At 35.9% G+C, this 27,294-nt stretch overlaps 3 protein-coding genes across 5 annotated transcripts in view; 1 reads left to right on the top strand and 2 right to left on the bottom strand.

Annotated features, from left to right (window-relative positions):
* Window positions 1-6,122, top strand: part of LOC105146025 (uncharacterized) — a 76,265-nt gene extending 70,143 nt beyond the window's left edge. For all 3 annotated transcript variants that reach the window (XM_087410254.1, XM_011056041.2, XM_011056042.2), the window contains one exon: window positions 215-6,122. In XM_087410254.1, the coding sequence (XP_087266380.1) occupies window positions 215-4,405 (4,191 nt within the window). In that variant the 3' untranslated portion in view covers window positions 4,406-6,122. The remainder of the gene's footprint in view (window positions 1-214) is intronic.
* Window positions 6,123-6,562: 440 nt separating this feature from the next.
* On the bottom strand, window positions 6,563-12,325 carry LOC105146041 (protein obstructor-E). Its single transcript, XM_087410271.1, has 4 exons — window positions 12,121-12,325; window positions 8,747-9,022; window positions 7,691-8,084; window positions 6,563-7,409 (listed from the first exon to the last, which is right to left on the bottom strand). Exons 1-4 carry the CDS (start codon window positions 12,179-12,181, stop codon window positions 7,349-7,351), a joined length of 792 nt encoding a protein of 263 aa, XP_087266397.1. The 5' UTR covers window positions 12,182-12,325; the 3' UTR covers window positions 6,563-7,348.
* A 2,363-nt stretch (window positions 12,326-14,688) lies between these two features.
* The window catches only part of LOC105146024 (solute carrier family 7 member 14), a 96,439-nt gene continuing 83,833 nt past the window's right edge, over window positions 14,689-27,294 (bottom strand). Inside the window, exons 7-14 of the mRNA XM_011056039.2 lie at window positions 26,394-26,577; window positions 26,160-26,284; window positions 24,902-25,155; window positions 24,122-24,364; window positions 23,104-23,248; window positions 22,751-22,844; window positions 22,502-22,629; window positions 14,689-22,328 (exon numbers count right to left, since the gene is read on the bottom strand). Coding sequence (XP_011054341.1) covers window positions 21,937-22,328; window positions 22,502-22,629; window positions 22,751-22,844; window positions 23,104-23,248; window positions 24,122-24,364; window positions 24,902-25,155; window positions 26,160-26,284; window positions 26,394-26,577 — 1,565 coding nt within the window. The 3' untranslated portion in view covers window positions 14,689-21,936. The remainder of the gene's footprint in view (window positions 22,329-22,501; window positions 22,630-22,750; window positions 22,845-23,103; window positions 23,249-24,121; window positions 24,365-24,901; window positions 25,156-26,159; window positions 26,285-26,393; window positions 26,578-27,294) is intronic.

Raw genomic sequence — 27,294 nt, 5'->3', positions numbered from 1 at the left:
TTAAGTTGTTTTTGAGAAATTTTGCAGACAGACAATTGGACGAACGGACTCAATGGACATGGAGAGACAAATGAACCAACACGAAATATTTGCAACTCTGTACTATTTAATAAAAACAATTCGCGCGCTAAAATTATTTCCAGTTTTTAGCGGAGCTGACTTGATGAAAAATGTTATTCAAACCTCACTTACGTTTCTTTATTTCTAATATTAGATTTCTAAGCTGACAATATCTCCAGTGCCAAACCAGCAAGAATCGTCCCGAATAGTACAGACGAAAACAAGTCAATCATCGCAGCAAAGGATATCCGGCAACTTTTTGCCGACTCCAGCCATCGAAACAACTATGAGATCATTCTACCCGACACCGAGACCTTCTCCGAAATCTCCGCAGTCGTTACAATCAGTCACTCACCAAGTTACCCAACACATTCACGTGCCGCAGCTCAAACCTCATCAGATCACCATAAATCTGCCGCCACCAGATATCCAGAGAATCGTGCAGAACCCGTCGCCTCTGCTGCCTTCGCAATCCCGGGTGATTGTCACGGCGAAGGCAAGCGTGAGCGATGAATCTGGTAGACCTTTGAACACTACGCAATTAGTGACGTTGCCGTTGCCAACTATACCGGCCAGCTATGATGATTACAAGGAGGGTGATGAGTCCTTTGATCCCTTTTATCGCGACGTTCCGAAAATTCGCAAAAATCGCCAGAACGCGATGGAGAACATAAGATTCTCGCGCGCGAAACGATCGCTTGAGCAATCCTATCACTTTGTTTACGGAGTGGACAGTCGTCAGAATTTCAAGGTGATAGGAAAAAGTGAACCGCGTAAGAATGAAGATAATGTGATAAATAAAGAAAGTACGCGTGTCCAAGTCAATCTCGAAGATTTTCGGGCTCTTAAAGGAAGTCTGATAAAATTTAGGGACATCTTATTTAGCGACAATGTGAACAAAGATTCCTCTCACAATGATGCTGAAGAAAATAAAAATAATACCGAAAGTGTTGGGATAAACAGCAAGACTTTTGATACAATATCTGTAAAGCAGGTGCAAGATAATGCAATAAAAAAAGTAGACTATCTGGAAGACTTGAAGACAGAAGCCTCTAAACACTTAAATTTAAATAAAAATACGGATAAGGAAGAAGAAGATGAGAAAACAAGTCATGAAGATTCGACTCCAAATGTTAAAGTTAAAACTGAAAAATCGCTTGATGAAAAGAAACACATTAAGAATACGTCGGAACTTGAAATTTACATTGAATCTACGACTGCTCATCCTCGAAAAAATGAATCTCAAGGAGACGTTATAGATTTAATAATACTTGATTCTAACAATAATTTTAAAGTGAAAGCCACGTCCGCCAAGACTGACGCACCTATCGAGATTATCATCAAGGAAACAAAATCTGACACGCATGACACATCGAAGATTGACGAGAAAGTTGCACACGAAGGACAAATCGCAGGATCCTTGGTAAAAGATGACCCGGGAAAGCAATCCGGGAACTCTGTCCGCGCCGGTGAGAGAAGACAACTAACAGTTCCGCATGAAACAATCAAACGAAATGGTGCCAAAGATGAAGAACGAAAGTCTGGTTTGAGAAGGAAAAGTTCTCGACCGAGATCGTCGAAAAGACGTATATCTTCGAGAATAAGGCAGCAAAGAATGGAAAACATTGAACCGACAGAGATAATCCAGCAAAAGGAAAGAACGACTACTGCCACTGCTGTTATTGATACTACTACTGTTACTTCTACTTCTACTACTTCTGCTTCTACTACTGTGACCCCATCCATTACAGCTTTTGAGAAGAAAGTTACGGAGCAAATTGATAGTAACATTTTCGGGGACTCAGAATCACAAACTTTTAAAGAGCTTGATACGAGGGCGATCGGTCATCGAGACGCGATATACTCGAAGAGCTTAGACGATAAAAGTTACGATTCAAGTAGGAGTAAGGACATAGAGCGATCGTTTGATCGGCAGATTATGGAAGAGCATACGAGGAGCTCGGAACTACGTGCTGATCAAATAGAGGAGGAAAAATGGGAAACAGAATTGCCGGATTATACGCAGACTACTGAAGGAAAAGATACGACCGAAAATCCAAATAATGCAAACGAAGCGAAATCGACAGAAGTTGCACACGTCTCTGAAGAGAAGTCTTCCACCGAAGAGGAAGATCCTTACAAGGAGTACGAATTTCCGGATGATGATGAAGCTGATAGGAACGAAGGAAAACTCGAAGAGAACTCGCAGGATCGATCTAGCAAGATTTCTTCCGACGAAGTCGTGACTTCTCGTGAAGGTAACTTGGAAGAAGAATCAGCTTACGACGAAGATATAAGCGAGAAATCGAGCACTGATATTTCGGACGAAGAGCAGAGTTCAACTGCGAATTACAATGAGGAGGTAAATTCAGAAGAATTGAACGAGTATCAAGATATAACAGAATCGTCTGCGGAGAGTACGCGCAGCATTCAAGAAGATTACAGGGAGTATCCGGAAAGTACCGAGGGTTCCACGATGGATTATACAAACCCCGAGGAGTACACCGATTCTCAGGAGGACATCGCAGCTCCGACCGAAGATGGCGAGGGCAGTACTGAGGGTGTCCTAAAATTCACAGACGAATTACCATTATCAGACGATAACGAGGACGAGGAAACAACAGAAGAATCGTTGACATCTAACGAAAATGATGCGCATGATTACGTCGATGACAATTACGAGCCGGAAAATTACAAGACAGAAATTGCGATGAAATTGGACGAATTTGAAGAGGATAAGAGTGAGGAAAAGAACGATGAAGGAAAGAAAGATACGTCAGCGAAAGATTCCGATCGTACAGAGAATATAGAGAATATAGAGAATAGTGATAGCGTCGAAGAAACGCAGACGGATCAGGCCGGCGTCACGGAGATCAAGGATCTCGAAGAAATCGCAAGTTTAACCACAACTTCATCGACCACAACACCGGCATTAACTACGACGACATCGAGCACAACGGCATCAACTACGACGACATCGAGCACAACGGCGTCAACTATGACAACCTCAACCACAACAGATTCGACTATAATGGCATCAAGCTCGACTCCGATTACAACTACTGCTCGATCGACGACCATCACTCGTCGACCAAAAACTACTACCTCTCGTGCCACGCCACCGAAAATCTTTAAGCCTACTGGGAACAAAAGGATTTATGCTTACATTCCTCCTACGACGACTCCGAATCCGGTCGTGATCAAACCGAGATTAGGCCTATTTAATCCGAAGCCTGCGAAACCGATTAAATCTTATAACGAATTGGCACCGAAACCAACGATCAGGAAGCTCATTTTACCTACACGAAAATCTACTACCACTACCACTGAAGCTATTACTATTATTACTACAGAAATGTTGAATACTGAAAATTCAGAAATAACGACGGAGCCTGTAACGACGGTAGCATCGACGACGGCAGCATCGACGACGACAGCAACGATAGCAACAGCGATGACGGCAGCAGCAACGACGACGGCAGCAACGACAACGATGGCAACAGCGGCAACGATGGCAGCGACGACGACGACGACGGAATCTAACAGAAGCGAGGAGAACGGTCTCGAGAGCAAACTGGAAACAAACGAACATATATCCCTCGATTCTCTCGCAAAGAATAATCAAACGAACAAGGACAATCAACTTCCGAACTCGTCCGAGCAAAATACTTCGATCAACTCTTCGGAAAACACTGATCCGGGAATGACAACCACGACAATTGAAACTTTTACTCCTTATCCTCTACTTAAACTATCCACTCTCGCGCCTTCCATCGAGCGGACAATGAAGGACATAGAAATTAAACCACAGGAAACGACAGAGGACATTGATACTCTCGTTCCAACGACTATTCCACCGACAACGTTACTGTCCGAAAAGTCCGAGTATGTTGAGATCGCGCCGAGTACTGAGAAATACCTTGAAATAACGGAGACCACTATATCTTCCACTTCCAAAGTCTATCAGCAGGAAACGTCTTCGGTTTCTTCGGTTCCTCCGGTTCCTGAACGTGCCACGTCGGTTTCAGTTTTGACGACTGTATTGCCTAAGGCAGAGGATTCCGATCCTGGTGCATCGATGGAAGCTGCGATCCTCAAATCGAGCAGCCGGAAACTCGTGAAACCGCGAAAGCACGCGAGCTTTAATTGTCTGGAGAAAGAAATGTATCGCTTCTACGGCGACTTCAGGGACTGTCGATTGTTCCACTATTGCTCGCCTGGTTTCACATCGCGACAGGTGCTGGACTTCCGATTTGTGTGCGAAGAGGGCACGGCGTTTGACGAAGTAACGCAGAGTTGCCGTCACGAAGTGCATAACCGGAAGTGCCGAAATCGCTCCTGGTGAGAGCTTTCACAAGAAGAAATAAGGGTTGCTCCACCCTTTCATTTTCTTCGAATCTCGTGTTTCCTCGATTCCGTTGATTTTGGTAATTCGTGAATCCTTTAGAACTCTTTAGTGTATTTATATTTTCTTTCTTTCTTTTTTTTTAACACGCAACATGTAAGAATTCTGCTAAGTCCATTGCCATAGCGCTTCGCGCTGGATTCACACTTATTAAAGTTAATGCGTTCCGATCGACTCGCAATCATCGATTGGATCAGTGAGGGAAGCGAGGAAACATCGTTGGCGTGATTTCGTATGAAAAAAGAAATCGCACTTATCGTTAGCGTTAAGTAAGAAAGCGAAGAAGTCGGTTCCTACGTTGTGTCCTCGAGACGTGTTAGGAGACGCGCGAGAGACATTAAGCGAGAAGATTATCGCGCGATTGTAAAGCGATTCATATCGCAATCACTTGTCGAGCGAATGATTTAGATGCACGAAACGCGAATTTCTGAACGTTGCCGAATATTGCCGAAGAAACTATGCCCTACGGTTTATCCGTACTCTTGGCATCTTGCTCGTACACAGCGCGATAACGAATTAGCAGCCGTCTTTTTGGCCGTATAAATAATTTTATCGAGATAAAGTCGAATATATTTTTGATAAAATATTTGCGACCCTGCACTGTATTCACAATGCAGTATATCTAAAAATATTAGGAGAATCTTTGCAGAATTTCGTATAAAATATTTGTGATAAAGCACACATTTTTCGGAACTATACAATATTTTTATACAAATTTAAATAATTTTAATTGTCATGTATATATTGGAGTATCTCGAACTAATTTTATTAAGATGAAGACGAATTTATCTTAATAAAATACTTGCGACTATGCTTGCACTTACGTCAGTGTAGTACATCTAAAAATATTTTCAATAAAAAAATCTTCTCAGAATTTCGTATAAAATGTTTTTGATAAAGTATTTAAGTAAGTTTTTCGAAATTATTGTTTACAGATTTAAATAATTTTAATTATCATGTATATATTGGAGTATATCGAACTAACTATCGTATGCATAGATGATCGAATTGTTTAATTAATTCGTCGAATTAATTCCTTATGATATCAAAAAGTGCAATTAGATGAAACGTCATTGCTCAAATATCTAGGTACGAAGATAGCTCGATAAAATGTAGATATCTCGAAGTAATGTGCAAATCATATAGTCGATTTAATGGATGCGTTACAACGACATGTGAGAAAGCCGAGGGAAGAGAGATCGCGGCTTACAGTTTGCATAATAATTCGTTTCGTATATTCAATTATACGCATTCTGCTATCGGCACGACAGCGGCACACCCGTAACGTAATGCCGGTTGTATGATTCGCGTTACCTCTCGTAAATGCTCTTAATTTCCTACTACTAATTAGCGCGCTTTAATTACGAGCGGAAACGAGTGCGCCTTTGAGTCAGCCGTAGATAGGGTGTAGATATACATTTTTGCGAACTTACTCCGAAACATCTTTCTAGCGATTTAGTTTAGATAGAATCTAGAAAATTCGTACGTGCTGCCAGATGTGCGTGTAACTCGTTAATAATTACCGCGTGTGTATTTACGTTGCACCTATACGTTTCAAACGTACACACACACGCACGTCAAATTTGTATCTATTATATATTTTTTAAGTAACTGTACCATGTCAATAATAATTGTATATTCTATATGCACACGTGAATTTATTCTGTGTCTTTTAAAAATTCCTTGCGCTTATCCTTATCTTTATGTGTACATTTAAAACTAACGTAAATTATATGCTTTTTTTGTAATTTGTGTTTTTATCGAGTATTTTATTAAAAACACAATTTTATTTAATTAACTGAAATTAATTTTCCAGGTAATTTTTTTTCTAATATTACTTTTCTTTCTTAAGAGGAGAAATCAAGGTGTACGTTTACGCATAAAATATAATAATCTATATGTATACACAACGTAAACTATGTAAATTATGCTTTACGTGTCATGTATGTAAATAATCTTTAGATCATCGAAGCTTATGTTCTTTGTTATTGCATTAAACTGTACTAAAGCTTTTATCTTGCTTACATCAATATTAAAGTCTATTTTGCTTTATCAATATTAAGGTCAGATATATTAACAATCATGAAACTTAATTACTTTTGTTTGTATTGTGTTGTTTAATTAATAATAATTTACATATTTTACAATTGTTTGTATTATTTATATAAAAAAAATTCGTGTAAACTTAACGTAAATAATACGTAAAAATTATATAATCTTGAAATATATAGCACAATCCTGAGAGAAACATACTAACCTGATAATACTACTTTCAGTTATTAACATGTCTTGAAACGTTTACCATTTGATGCAATTAAGCAGTAATATTGGAGCGTAATTTACCTGCAGTCATTAAATGTTTTGTGCTATATGTAGCAAATAAATTTCAAAACAGAAATTCACTATTAAGAAAACCTTTAATAAAATCATATTATTGGATAAAGTTTACTAGAGTAAATTATCCATTGCAGAATTCACAATGCCTAATTCATAAAACTATGCCAGTTTGTAATCTTGAACTTTAATTGTAAAAAACAACTGCTAGCGTATTCACTAGGAAATGAGTATTTATTTTACATTTTTATTTATTAAAAGTTTTCTACACAATTTTATATTAAATACATATTCTTAAGGCAACTTAAGCGATAGTATATACATTATTTATGGCATCAGCGCACGGCATGGCAATTGGATTTTTATTTTATTCTTATTAATCAACATAACAGTTTTAAATCATTATACGGATTATTATTTGCGTGATATTTTATCATGTTGAAAATAAATCATACTACATATCTCGAAATATTTGAAATTCTTGATCTCTGTTCTTTAGCAATTACTGTGCCGTCAATTTTTATTTCCATTTTTCAATTCTATCAGAATTTAAAACAGCCTAGCCTGTTGATAAGATGGAGTGGTGGTTCTCGCTATTGATTCGTGTTCGCTGTGAAAAAAATACATAAAATTAAATAATTCTCTATTTAATAGAAGCGATGACATCAAGAAAAGGATAAGAATTTTAGAGTGCACGTGACAATAAATTGACTCATTAATTAAAAAGATTAGATTATACTTTACATTTTTCATAGTTTTTATTTTAATATTTTTTAAATACTTATTAAAGCATATAAGTAAATAAATTTCTAAATATCTATTATTTATATAATAAATCTGAGTAAAGATAAAATGCATCTTATAGTAAAAACGTTTTTAAATATTACTTACCAGCCAGTGACATTTTCCGCAGCATCGCAAGTGTCGATGAGCTCGTTGAAAGCATTTCCAATGCCGCAATTTTGCAGTCTTGGACGGCCGTTTACGCAAATATAATAATGATGGCAATCAGCAGGGCTACGATAAAATTTAATCTCGGCGTCCAAGAAGAAATCGTTCTTCACCTCCGGACAACGGAAGCCAAGGAAAGTCTCGGCATCGCAATCCGGCACTTGATCCGGCCAATCGCATCGATAGGTCTGCGGATTGAAGGCCAGACCCTCCGGACAGTCAAACACGTAACCTCTGCCATCCACGCAGTTCATAAATTGCCCGCAGTGCTGATGATCGCCGATCTTGAAGTAGCCATATTGATGAGGACAGTCGTTGGACGGGTTTGCCGGCTCTGAAGAAAATTTCATGAATTATTTCATCACTCAATCGCGTCTTGTTGCACGGAAAAAATAGCTTAGATAATTCAAAGCTATAAGCTGAAACTTGCTGCACGAATTCAATTATATTTATAACTAAGTAAATTTGATGGTTCAATGAAGAAATCAAATCTGTAAGCAATTATCAGTATGTCAATTCAACTAATTCTTTGCTACAATAAAAATGTAACAATTATTTTCTTCATTACAGCAGCAAAAGTACGCGTGATCTCAGCTAGTATGTTTAGTTAAATATTTTGACCTTATATTAGACTGTATATTGGTTTGATTTTCGTAAAAAGTTTTTTATATATACTATACTATTATAATAAATATATGCCTATAATCACTAATTTTATTCAGCTGTACAACTTTGTTACTTTTATCATAGAAAACTGGCTGTCCTATATTATGCTTATAGATTTGCTGAATGAATGAAGTTTTTTTTTAATTATTTTAACAAATCTTTTTCTTCCGTGTGCAATTAGCTCAATTTGCTAGAAATTTTCTTTGTTGGATCTTCAACGATTTTAGATAAACGTGAGATCTAATTATTTAAAGGCCTCTTTCGTTAAAATTTTATATGCTAGAATATTTTTTAAAAATTCGTAAGAACAAAGTATTGCGAGGAACTCACGCAAATTCGGCCTGCCTGTGCAGTCTATGTCGATCGGATATCCACAAGGATAATTGAAGCGAGCTTCAGGATTGAAGAATAAGCCTTCAGGACATAACTTTTCCTCAGCTACCCCATCGTTGCACTCGATGTAAGCGTCGCACTGATTCTGTACCGGAAAACGACCGTTCTTGTCCGGACATGTGGATTGGCCACGTTTCGGCGAAAATTGTTGCAGACCACGATTAAATTGATTGTCGAACAGCTGATTCGAGAATCTGCTGTTTTGATTGAGCGCTGAAATGGCAATAATCGTTTAAAAAAGTTTTCACTTCAAATACAGAATACATTTTTTATATCCCGTATATATTCTAATAACATAGATCTCCAAGGGACATTTAAAAAAATATTCAGAGGATATCCTTATGTCCTAAGAATGTTCGCCAGAGCCCTGTTCCTCGAATAAAGTGTGCTATTAGAGTATAGATATTCGCATCCATTAAATATTCACAGTCTCGTTCAAGCTTCAATTAAACTGTAATAAATATAAATTAAACTATAATTAAGTTTATTAAATATAAATTAAACTATAATAAATACAAATTAAATTGTAATTGAACTTATTAAATTAAACTGTAATGAGAATGAATTAAACTGTAATAAAATACTTTAGATTATTAGTTATTTTAATAAACATAATAAAGATATTTTCAGATCAAACGATTGTAGGGAAAAAATAAGAGTTATAGAAAAATGTTATGCCACATTAGTTTTAACTTATATTCCAATTTAATTTATGATTTTATTTTGATGTTCCTATCCTTTTAAATTTTCATACTGAGAGAGACTTGGTATAGTTGAAACATTCGTATTATATTAATATATCATTATTAATATAATATAAACGTTTTATTAATATATAATCAATTATTATTATTTATTATTATTCATGACATGATAATAAATGTGTATTGTTTTAACTTCTTATCATTGTTAATTAATTTATTTTATTGATCATCATTTTCTTTAATTACGTTTGTATGTATCGAGCTTGATTAATGATTAGTTAGAAAAATTCTCTCTTTTATTAAATCTGGTTACCAAATTCGGGGAATAGACGATTCTGAAACACCGATTTAATTTAATTTTGCGTTATAAAACTCGTCAAACGAGTTCGCGTTCAGAGAGTATTAACAAGTAACGTTAATGCAGTGTATGTGATTATCCCGCGGCGAAAGTTCGACGATTGCCGATGTTCGACCTCTACGAAGATACTGCATATATTCATGTTACATGCGCATCACTTGCGCAACGCGTTTGTAACGCCATTTTCAGACAATATTGAATTGGACCCGACTGGTCCGAGGACATTTTTCAATAGATGAAATAAAATCAACAAGGATTTCCAAAGAATAAATAATCGCGCTACAAACAAGACTAATGTCCATTTCTATGAATATACATTAACTTAATTTAATCTCGGTTTAACTTTGTATCTTTTTCTAGTTCTAAATCTCAGTTTCATAACTCACAGTTAATTCTTAACCAAAGTTCAATTATATCTCTTTAATTATTTCTCTTTAATTCTTGAATTGAAAAGATATAAGGAATAAATTAAATGTTAAGAGTTAGCCGTGAGTTGTAGAACTGAGCCATAGACATATAATCGTGCGAAGAGAATTTTTCTCGATGCTACTTTCTTTCTAAACATTCTTTCTAATGAAATAAAATATTTGGCTGAGGCTCAAAAAAGCCGATTCAATATTAATAATTAAAAGACGTTACGAAAAGTTGAGGAATGATACGGATAGAATGATTTTGCTGAAGTATTCGAAAATTTCGTTAGATAAAATGAAATAAATGTTGTGACTTACAAAACTTTTTTACTTCCTTTAATTTCAAAATTTTGTTGTTCTAGTCAAAATTTGATTCTAACCAAATTCAAAATTTTAAATCACGTACAAAACGTTTTTCTCAGAGTGTAAATTTAAAAATAATTTAATTGGACTATTAAAATAATCACATAGGACACTTTGGTTATTAGAATGTAAAAATTTTTACAAGATTTTATCAACTTACGATTTCTATGTAATTATTTTGATGGTCCAACAAAATTATTTTTAGATCTGTATCTAATTAAATTTTTAGATTCTTCAGCAAACTCGTTCCTTCTATATAACGATGCTTCTGCGCACGAAAACCGACGGTTTTCCCAGAGATGTTCCGAGACATTTCTGCAGGGCAGAAATTGCGCAAGGTAATGAGTGCAAACAACGAGAGAGAAAGTTTCGCTGATTACAAACTCAATTATCTGTCGTTAGGCCGACGAGGACGAGCGTTAATCCCACCTATCGAGTCCTTCTTGTCCGAAGGTCGAAAGAGTTTCTCCAGTTAAAAGGCACTGAAATACGCATTACATTAATCGAGCTATTCTCGTGATAAAAACGAAATATTCATTTTTTTTTTTACTTATAACATGATCGCATCAAGGATCTTATTAATATAATAGCCGTTATAAATCTAATGACACAGTGGAGAATTAATATTCATGCTATCTAAGTTTTAAGCTTAAAAATTTATTTCTCTGTCAGTGTATCAGCGCATCGCATACAAATTATCTATGCGCTCGTGACTGAGCATACGTATAGTAATATATGACAGTAAACTGCTATTCAGGCCGCGTTGCATTTATAAAATTGGATCTACACAAATTTCCTAAGCGCCTTGGAGTTTAGCCAATCTTATTAAGCTCTTTAAATTATGTATCGTATAATATATACGATAATAATTTTACTTGTGTAATATTACATGTTACATAACATAACTTGGAAATGTACTATATATAATACTCATTTCGTACAGGCAATTTAATTTCTATTAAAGTACGAGAAATTTAATAAATATAACAATGAACCAATCATTAAAAGTTTGAATATTTAAATATTAGAAAGAATGCATATTAATTATAATTTAGTACTAATTATACAAAATTTAACGTGTGCCTTTCAATTTTGTAATTATTTTTTCTTTCTTCTGCCATCATTTATCCAAATTGCTTAAATTACTTGAAATAATATCACAATCAAATATTTGTTAAATGAATGATCATCTGCCAACAACAAGAAGAAGGAAAGAATTAGTGATACTCGAAAATTCATGATGAATACAGAAGAATTACATCGAGAGAGGACTTTTTTTTATTTTACACACAGAAAATACATCTGAGAGAAACCGTCACACTTGTGCCGTCAGAAAAATCACATCACTGCGTTTCTAGAATCAAAGTGGCACGAATATAACAATAATTCTTGTCCGCTCTTTGCAATTGGCGAACAAACGACTATTTCACTTTCTCGAACATGCGAAAGAGCACCGCAGGGTAAACTCTTACTCACACATTGTCGCAGTGAGAATTCCGCAGGCGATTAGCAGATGGACGATTGGTCTCGAGGCCATCGTCGTCGTTGAAATTCACGTTCCTTCTGTCCCAATCCCGAAAGGAAGACTACGACGCACTGCCGCCGCCCGGCGTGCTTTTATCATCTTCACGCGAGGATGAGAGCGGGAGAAGAGAGAACTGCGTCTTCATTCGCCGATGGAAATCATCCCGTCGCGTCTTCTCCTCAAAGTAAAAGGATCGTTGTAGCCGAAAAGCCAACACATCGCTTCGTTTCGAGCGATTCATTCATCCTACGTTGTAACTCTGTTTCTTCTGACATATAACATCGAATTAAAAAATCGATCGCGATGCAACTCGTCATCATGTGATCCGTCGTTTAAAATTAATCGCGCCGTACCTGTGACTTGAATCAAAATTAAATTCTGATATATAAATTAATATTTGAATTTAAATATATGTAAATTATAATTTATTTTTTGGGAAAGAATTGACGTAGACATACCTACAAAAATTGTTTTCTAAATACTGTCAGCTTTCTGTTTAGAATTTTTGCTTTAATAATCGATACTGTATTCTTTAACAATATCTTAGAATTAGAGATGCGCCAGCTTGAATTTGAATGTCAGAATAACGAGACATAAATGTCATCTACAACCAGTCCGTCTCTTCGAAACGAGAATGTTGAGTCGAGAGAAGTTGAGTCTCTTATATCCAATAAAGAGCAACGCGCGTCGCATTTAGACGCTCATTCATGCGCATATTGCGCTTTTTTACATAATTCATAAGTAATAATTTCATACAGCAATAATTGCACAGATTGGTGCAATTTACATAAAGAATTATTGTGAGTGTGTTATATTATATCTCAATAAGATCACAATAATAATTCATAATATGACACTTTTTGTTGTGATACAAATTATAGTTTTACGCAAAAAGTTTGCAAAATCGAATTCTAATCTTCATAAAGGATTGGTTTATTGTTATTATTAATTATAATTATCAAAAATATATTTTTGGTATACGTCTTATTTTTCTTTGTGTACATTTTTATTTTTTAAAAATCAAATGAAATTATATTTTTTTTCCTCTGTGAAAGAACATAATAAAATTTTTAACGATTCTTAATTTCTCTTTTGTTTCCTGCTTGGAGCTATAAAAAGAGACAAAAAAATACGAATATTTGCGTACTTCAGAAGACGAGCATAATCTCGCTCCGAGAATGGAGCCTTGACATTTTCCTCGTACCGACGAGAACAAGTCACCTCAAATGTGGAAGGTAGACGGCTAGTGGTCTTTTACCTCATGTAACACGCGCGGCCAACGTCTGATTACATCACGTCAAAATACTGTTAGCAATTCCTCGAATACTTTGCGTGTCATTGTGCGATAATTCCGCATATTGCAATATGTGACATGTCTTAAATTTGATGAGTCAGGATCAAAAGATATGAATGATTTTTTAGTAAAATTAATTAGTCAATAAAGAATAAAGACTGATGTTCCATTGGATTTCGTTACGCTTATTTTGGACAGTTTATAATTATAATTTAAATATGACAATCATAATTTGCTCTAATTTTATTCTCCAATTAAAAAAAAAAAACAAAATTATCAAAATACATGCGAATATAAAATATTAAAATATGCTATATAATTAAAATATACGATATAAAAGGTTATAAAAAAGTATAAAATAAAATAAAATACAAAAAGCTGTAAATAAATCGCGTCACATTTTAGAAAATAAAAATCTACAACTATATTAATTTAAATAATGTCTAAATTTTTTTAGAATAAAAATCTGACTCAAATAATAAATATGTAAATTCATTACATGATATATTAAAAAAATGAGCTTTAGAAATATCTGTCTGTCGAATAACAGTTGGTAACTACTGACTTGTCTGACAATGAGCAGACGTTACTACTTCGCTTCGTCTATATTATTTTTTTTTTTTACTTACGTTGATTTAATGGATTAAATCAGATATCGGAATAGTTAAACGTATTCAAAGTAAATTGTATTATACGAAATATAAACATAATCTCAGTTTATGTATTTTATATAGGTTATCAAGTATATATTAGATCGATCTTCTCCCACGATTCTTTCGAAACATTGTATAATAACTCTTTCACAATTTTCTACGCAAGTGCCACGAGATTAAAAATAGTTTGTTTTTTTTTTAATTTAATGTATCGTATATTGAGACTATATTTGTCTTCTGTGTTGTTGATCGAAGTATTTGTTTTTATCGTGCCTACATCTTGCGTTTATTCTACGTAACGTTTTATTTTCTTTTTATTTCTAATTTTGTATTCATTAATACTGCAGTTAGATATTTACTATCACACACGCCGTATGTCATGCGGCAAAGGAAAATACATGGAAACATTTAAATAATATATTACGCGATAAAATTCATGAAAAAAACCTAAGGGAAGAAAATTATGCGAGTCTGCAGGTAGATAATAATTCATACTGATGACGACGAGGATCATCAAATTGTGGTATTTTATACACGATTTAGGAAATAATGAATGATATCGTATCCTACTGTTTTAGCTTTTGAATAATCACTTTTATTTTTGATCCTTATCAATATTAAACAACGTATATAGTTACGTAAGGGTATATATATTACATGGAAAATTCTGTCCTTCTCGTGCGCATATATCTTCCCGAGATACCTCGAGTGCCCACCACCCGACTGTCCCGAGAAAAAAAGTATATCATCACGCACATGACATTCACTCTCATTCTTTCTCTCCCTCTCTCTCTCTCTCTCTCTCTTTCTTTCTTTCTTTCTTTCTCACACTCGTCCTTTTATCTTCGTTCCTCCTCTCTCTCTCTCTCTCTCTCTCTCTCTCTCTCTCTCTCTCTCTCGCTTTCCTCTTTCTTTCAGCTTCTATTAAGAACAAGAAACATTCTTTTTTTACGTCTGGTTCTTTCCCGGCAAACGAGAAAAATGGCGTGAAATCTCGTGGAATTTCCGACGTTGAAGGACGCTTTTGCATTACCATTTTTGGACAACGCACCTTAATCGCCGGTGCGACATTCTTCTCCGGAGATAATCTCACATCTTCCCAAGTCATTTGCATGTCCTTCCACACGAGTGCGGATCAATCCGCCCGAAGTGACGCAGGAACGATGCGTTCTTGTAAATCCGATGTTGGGTCGCGATGATTAAAGGCGACGTTAAATTGTGCGAAGCGCGTGTGCGAACACGCCCTCTCGCGAAATTGCTTACGTAGGAGATTGAAACCACTACCAATTAATTTAATATTAATATCGCTCGCTTTTCGCAATGTTCGCTGTATATTCATGTCGAAGATATTAACAATGCGCAACGCGTCACGCAGATGCAGCCTCAAATTCCATCGACACACCATCACATATCGCTGCGCACGTACGAGATAATTGCATACTTTTAGAATGACGAGAACATGATACGCTCTTCTTGTATTTTCATCTGTTCGCAGAGAGGGGTTTTAGTGAAGAGAAAATAGAAAATAATAACTTTTTTTCTGCATCAATTCACTCGTTGCAATGCCGTATGCTCGACACTCGTAGAATTGTAATATTCTATTGTATTCTATTAAATTAATTTTGTTATAAGATAAGACTCTTACATTCCTGTCATTCTTAATACTTCACTTTTATGGGAAAACGTACACCTTCGTTAGCCCTACATTCGTACATTTATACGAGTATGCGCTCGCAATTATGATCCAGAGACGAATTGCTCTTCAGCAATTGCTTATCCTATCGTTACATATATCGCACTTCCAATGGAAAAGAAGAAGAAGAATTATTGTGAGTATCACAAGTTGATTTTTTGCAAATCATTGAAAAAGGGAAGGAAATAATTACCTTAAATTGTTTGTTATTGCCAAGTATATGCACAACGATAGTGCCACCGTTTACATTGTTTTCACATTTCGTACCACACATTGGTGCGTTGAGAATCCCACACGAGTGCTCCTCAGATATGTTATCCTTGTTTAACATTCGGTGAACAAGGATAAAATGACACCTGAGTGCCACTCAGGTGGAAATCTGAACACAATCCTGGAGATATTTGTCTCCTCTTAAAAAAAAAAAAAAAAAAAAAAAAACACACAAATGGCGATTTCGCAGCGCTTTCGCAGTTGTCACTTTCCTCGACTGAAAGTGCGATATTTCTCCGTGTCGGTTCTCCTCGCGGGAGCTAATACTTTCAACTTACAGCCGTCGAAACTCTCAAGGTATTCGCAGCGAGTTTACTGCGACTTCAAGGTACACACGTGACATCTGCGCGGGATCCGCCGATCTCGATGCAAAACCTCGTCAAATTAAACGTCTTATAAAAAAACAATAAATATTTCTCGGACATCCTGTGAATGTCTTTGCAGATATTTCTCAGACTTGTTCAGGTTTGCTTCGACTTTTTCATCTTTAAGAGGCAGAAATTTTATTACTGGAGTCTCTCTGACTTAAATTGTATTTTGCGGTTTGTACCTCGACCGACGTCGTCCCGTCACATTGTGCAATAGGCCATTTCCTCTTATCTAAGAATACGAAAGACTAACTAAAAGGGCAAAGAGTAAAACGCCGCGTCCTCCTTGTCGTTCTGCTAGTTGTCTCACATGTAGTCCTACTCTTCTGAAATACATCGAGACGTAATCTCAATAGATCTGCTTGCTAACAATATTATTCGTATAAGTAGCATACTTGATTTGACAGGCTAAAGAATACGAGGAAGCTATGTCGGAAAATTTTAACGTTACCGACTTTAAAGTTCGATCGAAGAGATTTGCGAAGAGATAGTTACTTTATAATGTAGTTACTTCCCAATTTATTCATTGCAATAAAAACAAATATATTTTTTATTTATAGTTTTCGGAATGTAATTATTGCAAATCGTGAAATATAAACTTTTAATAAGAGTTTCAGTGTTAAATTAATTAATAAATTAAATAAGAATTAAAGAAATTAAATCAAAGAATAAATTGGAAAATTCGACATAACTCCTTCGTTAACTTCGCTCTTTCAATCGCCATGTATTTTTGTCCGTTTTAAGGAAGGGATCTCTAACGTCTCGTCTAACGTCTGGAGAGATGTATACAGGCACTGTTCTTTCACAGAGTAAACTCCTATCCGTCGAGAATCGCAATAACACGATACTACGATTGACAGAACGGATATCCAGAGTACCATAATTTTGCTCGCAGATCGCAATACGAGTCACGTCACCGAGAGAAGGCGTGCGATTTTGCCTCTTAATCACTCATTTTATTTTAGGAACACGTCTCTTTCGACACTGGATAAATGTTTTCGAAGTTGCTCAGCAATATTTTTCAATCCATTATACGTATACAAAGTGTATACATAACGGCCAAAGTTTGTGCTTCGTTTCAGGAAAGTGTCATGTAAATATATTGAATGAATTATAAATCATATAAGATTTATGATCCAAGTTTTCGCAGGACATTTCACGGTGACGTAAGCTCAGTGCAATTAAGCAATTCCCTAAGATATCCGCGACATTATTACAGGGGTAGAGGATCAAGATGAAAAGAAAAGGAACGGATACGTTGCAAAATTGCGAAATTTGCGCTCCGTTTAGTAAACTCGAGCCAATATATTTGGCCATTCAGTTTTCTTTTAATGCAACTGTAATTTTAATTTCAGACGCAACTTTTGCGCAAAATTCTTAAGTATTACATATTTTAATATTTAACTTACGCGCGTCAAAATTCCATTTATAATTAGGTCAAAATTTCACTAAAGAGTTTAATTTGAGTTCAGAATTTAGATGAAGTCGAATTCAGATGAAAAGCTAAAGTACGATTTTTTTTTTTTTTTTCATTTCAGACAATGAACTGCAAACTAATATTAATTATCGTGATCGCGTAGCGAATTTATGACCACCCTGATATGTATCACCTAAAAAATCGAACAGTTTCGTGTATAAATGTATTCTATGTATAACAAAGTGCTACACGTATTCTGCGAAACGTACGCGACGGTGTAGGCTAACTTCGCGATCACGCGACGATTTCGCGAATGTGTGCAGGACTGATATGTGTGAAAGGATCACTCCAATCGATATGTAGAGAATAAAAAGCGAGAACTAAGCTCTCGACCTGCCCCTGTAGCGTGTCGAGTATCTCCCCTTTCGATCCTCGAATCAATTTTACGTTTGGAACGCGAAACGATCGACGTTTATCGTCGTCGTTAGAGATGTACAGTGTTTCGATCACAGAGAATATACGTGTATATATATATATATATATTTTTTTTTTATATATAGATATATGTGTGTATATATATATTTTTTTTTCCTCTTTCCTCACGAGATTAATCAGGATTTCATCAGTTCCGCTGAAAGACCTGTGCGTGATGAACTAAAGAAGAATCAGAGTAAACGATCGGTTTTGGAGCTCGCCCTTTGCAATAAATGAGACATATTGTATAAATTACAAGAATTTATGTAACAAAAATCAGACAAATTTATGTAATAAAGATATCATTTGCATTCATGTGATAAAAATTTTTTTTATTTCTCCTGTTTGCTTTCTTCTTCTCAGGATAGTCACAAATTTTTCATCGCATAACAATAAAATTTCGTAACTTTTTCCTAATTTCTAAACAAAATTTCATAATTTTCCCTGACTTAAGTAATATTTTTAAATTTTTTGTATCTTCGTTTTGATTTGGAAACCATTAAATATTTTGTTAAAAGATGAATTTTTTACCATAGTAATGTACATTATCATTAACGTTGCTGACTGCTTGTATTTTTTATTGTTAAGTTGATAGTATTCCAAAAGTGCGTAAATAAGATGTACCCATATTAAACTTCGTTAAAGCATTTTTCCAGAAAATTTTGCAAAATTCCTCGATTTTTCCTTGATTTCTTCAACTTTTTTTCAATTTCTCTGACAATTTCCAATTTTGTGGCACTGCTTCTCTCTCTGAACAAAAATTTTGCTGCTCGATGATCGTAGTCTAATTATCAATATAATCTAATTCGTAATCTAATTATAATGTTGTGAAATAATTTTGTTAAAAATTTGTTTGTAATTTATCGATCGTTAACACCCTGAATCCTCCCTGTCGTCGCTTCGTTATCGAATTCGTCGTTCACGTGGGAAAGGGACGCAGAATGTTGAGCGACTCGAGAGCCGCGGGACGATTTCCGCACATGGAAATGCGGACGATGCGTCCTATAACGAAGTAGTAAAAGTGGCGGAGCAGCTGGACGAAAGTAAGTATAGACACGAGAAGAAATATTTCGCGAAAGCGATCGCGGGGGGGCGGTCGTCGTACCTGCCAACGACTTTGCCCAACGTTCGAGCGACGATGCGTCGCGACGCATCGACGCCCGCCTGGAAGATGCACGATCGAATGTCGAATAGTATGCACGACGCATGTCTCCATTATAAGCGAAACAATAGCATGGCGATCAACAATGCAAGGATACTCCTGCTTCAGACACATACTCGCAAAGAAGCAAACGGTCATGAAGTAATAAAAGTTATTTGTGTAATAAAAGCGTCTGCTGCGTGACTTAAATCGCGCATCTCGCAATAAACCGGCGACTCTTATACTTGATTGTTCCGCAATGTACAATCGATAAGCAGTCGCGTGTCGCGTCTCCTTGGTACTTCGGAATATTTCGCGGATTACTTTGCGACGATCGATCTTTCGGAATTAATAACGCGGATGAGATGTAGGCGGATGGGTATTAAAAAGAAAAAATAGTTCAGAGAGATTTTAAAATAACGATTGTTACGGGCAAATTGGAGCTCCACTCGTGGTGTGAATACATAATCACGCATGCATTCGCTCGTATCGGAGACACGTGGTCGCGCATCCTCCCGACCGTAATTACTCGGGAGTATCGAAGGCTATCCTCGATTCATCGCGCGGAACACACTAGCGGACAGAGAAGCACAACGGACTTGTGCACGTACGTACGGAGAAACGGTTTGTCTCGAAACACCGAAGATATGTACACGAAAACGAAATCTTACCTCGCGCGTCGTCTCCCGTCTACCTTCGAAGTCCCGCAAGAAATTGGACGAATTGTAAAGTCGATCGAGAGAACTCGTTTCTTCGAAACTAAATCGTCTAACCTCTGCTTTTCTTCTTCTGTTCTCTTCAACATTTCTATCCCAATACGTGTCTTGATTCTGAACAAAAACTTGATTTTCTGATCCTTGAAATAAAACGTAGTTGGAAAAGTAAATAGCAATTGATTGGAGGATAAGATTAAAATTTTTTCACGATTTTGAAAAGTAAATCCTCGTCCGATTTCTTTTTGAAATAATTGTCCTGCAGCTTAATTAATTGTATTCACTCTCGATCCTTCATTCCACATCGTTGGGAGACGACGCACGCTTAAATCCTAGATAATTTATACAAATTGCGTGTAAATTAATAATCAAAGGGTTTACTCGAGGTAAGACGTATGTAAGTATTGTAGTAAGCTTAGATATACGATTATAATATGTTAGACTAGACTTCTTTTTTTTCTTCTTTTTGGGAAAGACTAAAGTTAGGCAAAAGATGACATTTTTGTTTTTTTCTTTTTTCTTCATTAAAGTATTCTTTTCTATGGATTCTCTCTCTCTCTCTCTCTCTCTTTCTCTCTCATATTCTTTTCTATTCATTATTCTTTCAGGCACGCCTCGCTCTTTTTCTTATTTTGTCTCTCGCTTTTCTCGCTTTTCTCTCTTTCTTTCTCATTCTCACTCATGTTTTTCATTCATCCTGTCGCTCTGACGACACACCTCATTCTCATCTCGCATTCGTTTCCCATTCGCGGACTAGCAATAAATTTTTGAACTTATATTAGCCGTTAGAACGCTCTCTTGGAAAACACAAGTTTCGCCTTATACTAATAATGGTAATGGTCTCTTCATCTTTCTTTCTGCATTCCCTTCTTTCTTTCTATCCTCGCCACAGCTAATGCTCTCTCGACCCGTTTCTATCCCCAACCGCCTTCTTCGCCTGCGATCTCGTCAACGACGGTACTATACAACTAGAATAATAAATATTGCCGCAATATTATTTGCTACATTCGTCCCAAATAGTCAACAAGTCTGACTCCCGGAGTATCGCGGTTCTTCTGGTCTCCTCATTTACATCACACCGACCAAATTTCTTTTCGACGATCTCGTGCATACTTTATATGGAAATATGTAACTTTCGAGCGAACGATCGAACATCAATTTTTAAGGAGACCAACTTATTTCTTATAGACACCTTATAACTGTCCCAACGCGTTCGCGTATAAAATTCTTTTGTAAAATTAAAACTTAGAAATGTAAAAGAATAAAAATTCACCTCCAAAAAAAAAGGAGTGTCAATGTGTGCAATTACAAAAGAATATTAATTCCAATACAAATTTTGAAGCAAAATTACAAGGAAGTCTAAAAAAAAAGTCTAAAAAATTAACTCCAATCGTAATTTAACTTATTTTTTTGTCTCTCTTTTTACGAATTCAATTTTGGATAAACACGAAAAATCTATTAAATACTTCTTAAAATCTTTTCGAGCACATTGAACTCTCGATAATTATTACCAACTCATTACGTTGTTGAAAGAACTTCTTCGTGCAACCCTCCAAGTATGAGCTCAAAACTGCCGCAATCTCCGAGAAGTCTAATTTCACCGGTAATCGCCCGATATTAGTCGCACGCGCGCGCGCAAACGTGTTACCAGATGTATATAGTAGTAATAATATCTCTCTTCCCATTTCTATTCGTGTGTTAAGTATACATTAATATCCGTTCTCGGTACCGCGCGCGGTGCTCCTCAATCGTCCCAGGTGGGGAAGCTATCCTGATCGATGAACAGGTTCTTGCCCGTCGTCGTTGACGCGGTTTGGTCGATGCGGCGACCGCTTCCCACCGCCCCCGTTTGCCTCTGTTGATGGCCGCCGATGCCGATATGCTGCTGCTGGTTCGGCGTGCCGCCGAAATTCGTGCTGCCAAACACCGGCTGGCCAAACGCGTCCAGCTGTTGGCTCTCGTAAATGCTGTGGTCTGGCGAATACTGCTTCTGCTGTTGCCGCTGATGGTGCTCGGTCACGGTCAACTCGATGTTGCCGGCCGTACCGCCGACGACGACGTCGTCAACGTTCTCCGACGCGTTCGCCTCCTCCAGACTACTGTTCTTGATACCGTACTGGAAGTACATGATGAAACCTGGTGGCAGATACAAGAAGCAGTGTTTCGACTGATCGTGAGATTCGCAGGAAGGAATTATAATAGAAATGTTAAAGAGTCATCGTTTTACTTAAAAATAGAATCGGATGAAAATAGATATAATCTTCGTTCACATAGTTTGTATGCAAAACTTTATGAATATAAATTTGTACCGAGAATCATCCAGACTGTGAATCTGACCAAGGTGAGGATGCTGAGCTTGAAGATGAGATAAATGTTAACGGTAACGGCGATCGCGGGGACGAAAGGTAAGCCTGGAGTCATGAACATTACGCTGCTCCTGAAACAAAAAGGGAAATACAGGGAATTAGCACTTATTGTTAGATTATTAAACCATTTCACGATTGGACACGTTTCAGTTGGCAGATTTACAATGCGATTGCGATTTACAAATAACCTACCTATTTTGCGGCTTTCTACTGATGACAAGAAGTATACCAATTATGGCAAAGAGAAATAAGAATAGTAATATCGTTGTAAATGTTCCCATGTTACCTGAAAGAAAAAAGAGCTGAAATATATCGATTCTCAATAGATATATTTACAGCGATTCGTGAAATTAATCAAATAATTAAATTTTGTAGAATTATTTAGATATGTATTATGTTTTAAAAATATATCCTAATGTTATACGAATTAAACATTTACATGTGCACACTTTTTTTGTCTCTTATTACGTCAAAATATTTTATAAAACATTTGATTAATTTTACAAATATTTATTAATGTATTAAAAATGATATAAAGTTCTCACCCATCCCACAGACGATAATCAAGTCAAAAATAAGGATCAAGACGTATAAGATCCCAACGAGCTTCATAACGTAACGTCCTGACGCCTCTGTCGCAGGACCTCTGTCCACCCACGGGAATATAGCAGGACAAAGGTACTGCGCCGCCTACGAAATGTCACCATTCATTAGCTTCATAATAATCGCAGTGTCGGAAGGAATGTTTTATGTGAATGGAACCTGATGAAGTAAACACGTACACTTAAATATCAAAAGGGTAACGATAATCCCGTGAATTAAATAATTTTGATATTTTTAACTTCCATGTATCAAAATGTTAATTAATTCATTTCTGTAGTTTCAAAGTAAATATCGTCTAACATGCATAATAAATAATAAATTAAATTTGAGTCAAGAATATATCTTCTTCAGTTAAATTAAATTGTCAACTCTCCATTGCTTTAGTCAAATTAACGACATATTAGGTAGTAACTACTCTTTTAATTTCTTGTAGTGAAATCTCACTCCAAAAGTGTTAAAATATTGTCACTATTGAAAAAGAATGAAAAATTTGCATTCTTGAAGAAAGACAAATTTTCACTCCTTTTTTCGAGAGAAATTCATTCGAAGGAAAGAAATTTCACTCCTTTTTTGAATCTCACTCAAAAGTGTGAAATCTCACAAAAAAAGAAAAGAAATTTGCCACTCTTATTCAAGAATAAAGACAAATTTTTCACTTTTTTCAATACTGATAGTATTTTTTTTTAAGTGAGATTTTACTCTAAGAAATTTAGACAGTAATTGGGTATCATTTGACATAAATTTTATCATTATTATTATTATTTTATTATTGTATTATTTAACAGTTAATATCTATGTGTAGAATGTCATGTGAAATTTTAATACAAAATAAAAGATATTTGTAGAAGATAAATATAACAACAATCGGATAAAAGTCTATTATTTTCGAGTGTATTACAATCGGGATGGTGACCTTAATTATTTCACTAAAGCCATCGTTTTTCGATTACTGATCTCTACCTGCAGTCGACGCTGTAGATAATTCAACGGTGGCCCTATGATTGGCGTGTTTCCGGGATACTGATGAGCGCTACCGCAACTCGAGGCGGCCGCAGCCGCATGCACGCTGCCGTAGAATTTATTCTCCGTTCTGTCGCTGACGAGATACTGATCGTCCTTACCCAATCCCACCTCGTCCTCCTCACCGCCGTACGTGTCATCCGAATCTGGCGACGAGCTGTTGCACCTCCTCACCCGCCTCACCTGGAACAATACGACTAATTTCAAAATTGCGCAATCTCGCTTCGATCCATTCCTGCATTCCGCTACGCAATTTCTCCATCGACGAACAAAATTGGATCAATCGCGTAGCGATCGATGGAGAAGAAATTCAGTAAAAAGGAAAGAGAATCGAATTGCCGTTTATCTTGAAAATTTTAATGGTAAAGGAGATAAATCTTAGTCTTGCCTGACAAAAAAATTTTTTCAACTCCATTGAAAGATAAGGGAGAACATTTAGAAATAAAGGAAGACAGAAAATCTTTTAAGAAATCCCTTGAGAACGACATCTAAGATGAATGTACTCTGGAAATGGTCTAATTCCAAGAAAATGTCGAGCGCGTGCAAAGAACTGCCGAAACGGAGCTGTACGAAAACGAAAAACGGAAAGAAGTACACAGAAATCGAGGGGAGAAAATCACGTTTTCTGAGACGAGAGGAGTTTCTTCAATTACAATGGGATGGAGGTAGTCTATGCGATTTCACTGTTTTTTTTGAAACGCAAACGCAAACACGTCTCACCGTGATACGCTGCCCGTTGTTGGCGGTCGTAAGCTCCGACTGGGACGTCTGTACCGAGTTCAATGCGGTTGTAAGCTGATCGGGCCTAAGCTCCTTGCCGTAAGTCACTTGGCCGTTCCCCTGCGTTTCCTTCGTGGGCGATCGACAAGGCGTTCGCAAGCTCTGCGGCAACAATTCGATCAAATTCGTCGAATGCGGCTGATATCGCAATATCAGCACGCATGTGGACACCAGAGTGTACGCCAGCAGGGTACCTAAAGCATTAAATCGTGAACAAGAACATAAACGTGATTCTTCCCAGCAATTGCTATTCCATTATAATTCAATTCATGCGATAGTTTTAACACTCGACGAACGCAATATAACAGAACGCTTGAAATTATAAACTATAGAAAAGATCGTATGAAGATAAAGAAAAGTATATAAATATATTTAAAAGTATATAATAAAAATTTAAAAAAATTTATATTTATTCAAAAGTTAACTATTCAAAAATGAATATGAGATCAATATAATTAGCCGAGTATTCACTGGAAAAAATTTCTGGTTAAAAACGGATGATCAGAATTTTCTGGTTATATTTATTAAAATTCCAGTTGAGATAATCAGAATTTTGATTAATACAATATTTCTGATAAAATCTACTAGAATTTTTATTTTTAATAGAATAATTAGATCAATCAGAATTCTAGTTATCTCGATCAGAATTCTAATAGATTTAAGCAGAAAATTCTGATTCATTCATTTTCCATCAGAATTACTATTTAATTCAATTAAACTATTTTTCTCAGTGTACAATTATAAAAACAGATTGTAAATCTCATGTGCAAGAAAGCACGTAAGCTTATTTGAATTCAACCAACGAAAATGAAAAGATCTAATCATTCATGGAAAGAACAGTTTTGCTGAAATATTTAAAAATTTAACTAGAGAGATCTAAAAATAATTTTGTTTAGACCATCAAAATTATGTAGAACGTTTAAATTGGTTGCTAGAATGTTAAAACTTTTTGCAGCATTGTCATCAACGTTTAAGTGTTGTACATAATTATTTTGATGTTTCAACAAAATTATTTTCAAGTTAAATTTTCAGCAAAATCGTTTTTTCCGTGTTCAAATTTTATTCCATACAATTTTATGTTAATGGTTTTTCAGAAACTTCCTACCGGGAACTACTCAATAATCAATAAATATGACAAAAACGTTATATATTCATTCCATTCTAAATTAATCGGAAGTCGTTTTAAGTAACGTCTTACCGATCGACATCATTTCCACCAATACTTCCAGCTGAATCAACAGCGCAGCGAAAGCTGCACATATGCCGGAAGTTAAAGTCGCAATTGCGGGAGTGCCAGTCGCCGGCCAAACTTGGCTGAGGCTCCTGCGAAAGTGAAACGAGCGCTTTACATTCAAATTTACATCGGTCTTAACTGTTCTTAATAATTCTTTTCATCGCAGTTTCCGCTGTTATCCTGTGTCTTGATCATTACCGAAATATAAGGCCATCCTGAGCCATCGCGTAGACTATTCTAGGCATCGGAAACATACTGCCGAACATGGAGACCGTCAGGCCTGCCAGCGCACCGACTGCGACGATGTATTTGCATTTATAGGCTCCGACTTGGCCGAACATTTCCACCAACGCCGAATCCTGATCAACCTGATCGTATGGAACTGAAACACGAGGTACTCGAATACATGTTGGGAACACTATAACGTACTTCCGTTCCGCGAGACACTACCGTTCCACGTAAATTCGAGTCTGCGAGTTTCCTCAGTAATCAATGTGTCAATAGGAACAATTTCGTACGAAGTGTAATAATAATACATTTCATACAATAACCAATAATAGTCAAAGTTTCAACAACTCTCATTTACCTTATGAATAAGTTTCGCAATAATTTTAGTTTCGCCAAACATTATACAATACAAAGTTGTAGTAAAATCGATCCCGAAATGGAAGCAACTCTCGATTCGTTGATAGTGATTGTCAAAAAGGCATGTAGACTGAGGTGATAAATGAATTAAAAGGGATAGTCCCAATTTTAACTCTTTGTTTCTTGTACAACGCGTTCTAAATTTTGTTTCAAATTAAGAATATGATTATAAATTGATCCTTTTTTTAAATATGTAAAAATAATAAATAAAAATGATAATTGAAAATAATAAGTGTAATAATAATAAATGTGAAATATAATTTTCAACTAACGTGTGGAAAATTTCATGACTTTTTATTTAAAAACCTAGATTATTCATAAAATACATTTAGTAGAAAAGTACAATTTTAAAGCATAAAATGTGATTTCGTAAATTTGTATAATTTTTGTTGTGATCTCACAATGATATTATACATCAAGTGTTATTATTATTTAAAAATACGATAATATAATA

This window comes from Acromyrmex echinatior, chromosome 1, assembly GCF_024713525.1.
Source record: "Acromyrmex echinatior isolate Ae372 chromosome 1, ASM2471352v2, whole genome shotgun sequence".
In the NCBI taxonomy this organism is placed as follows: Eukaryota; Metazoa; Arthropoda; class Insecta; order Hymenoptera; family Formicidae; genus Acromyrmex; species Acromyrmex echinatior.
This window is presented reverse-complemented; position numbering and strand designations above follow the sequence as displayed.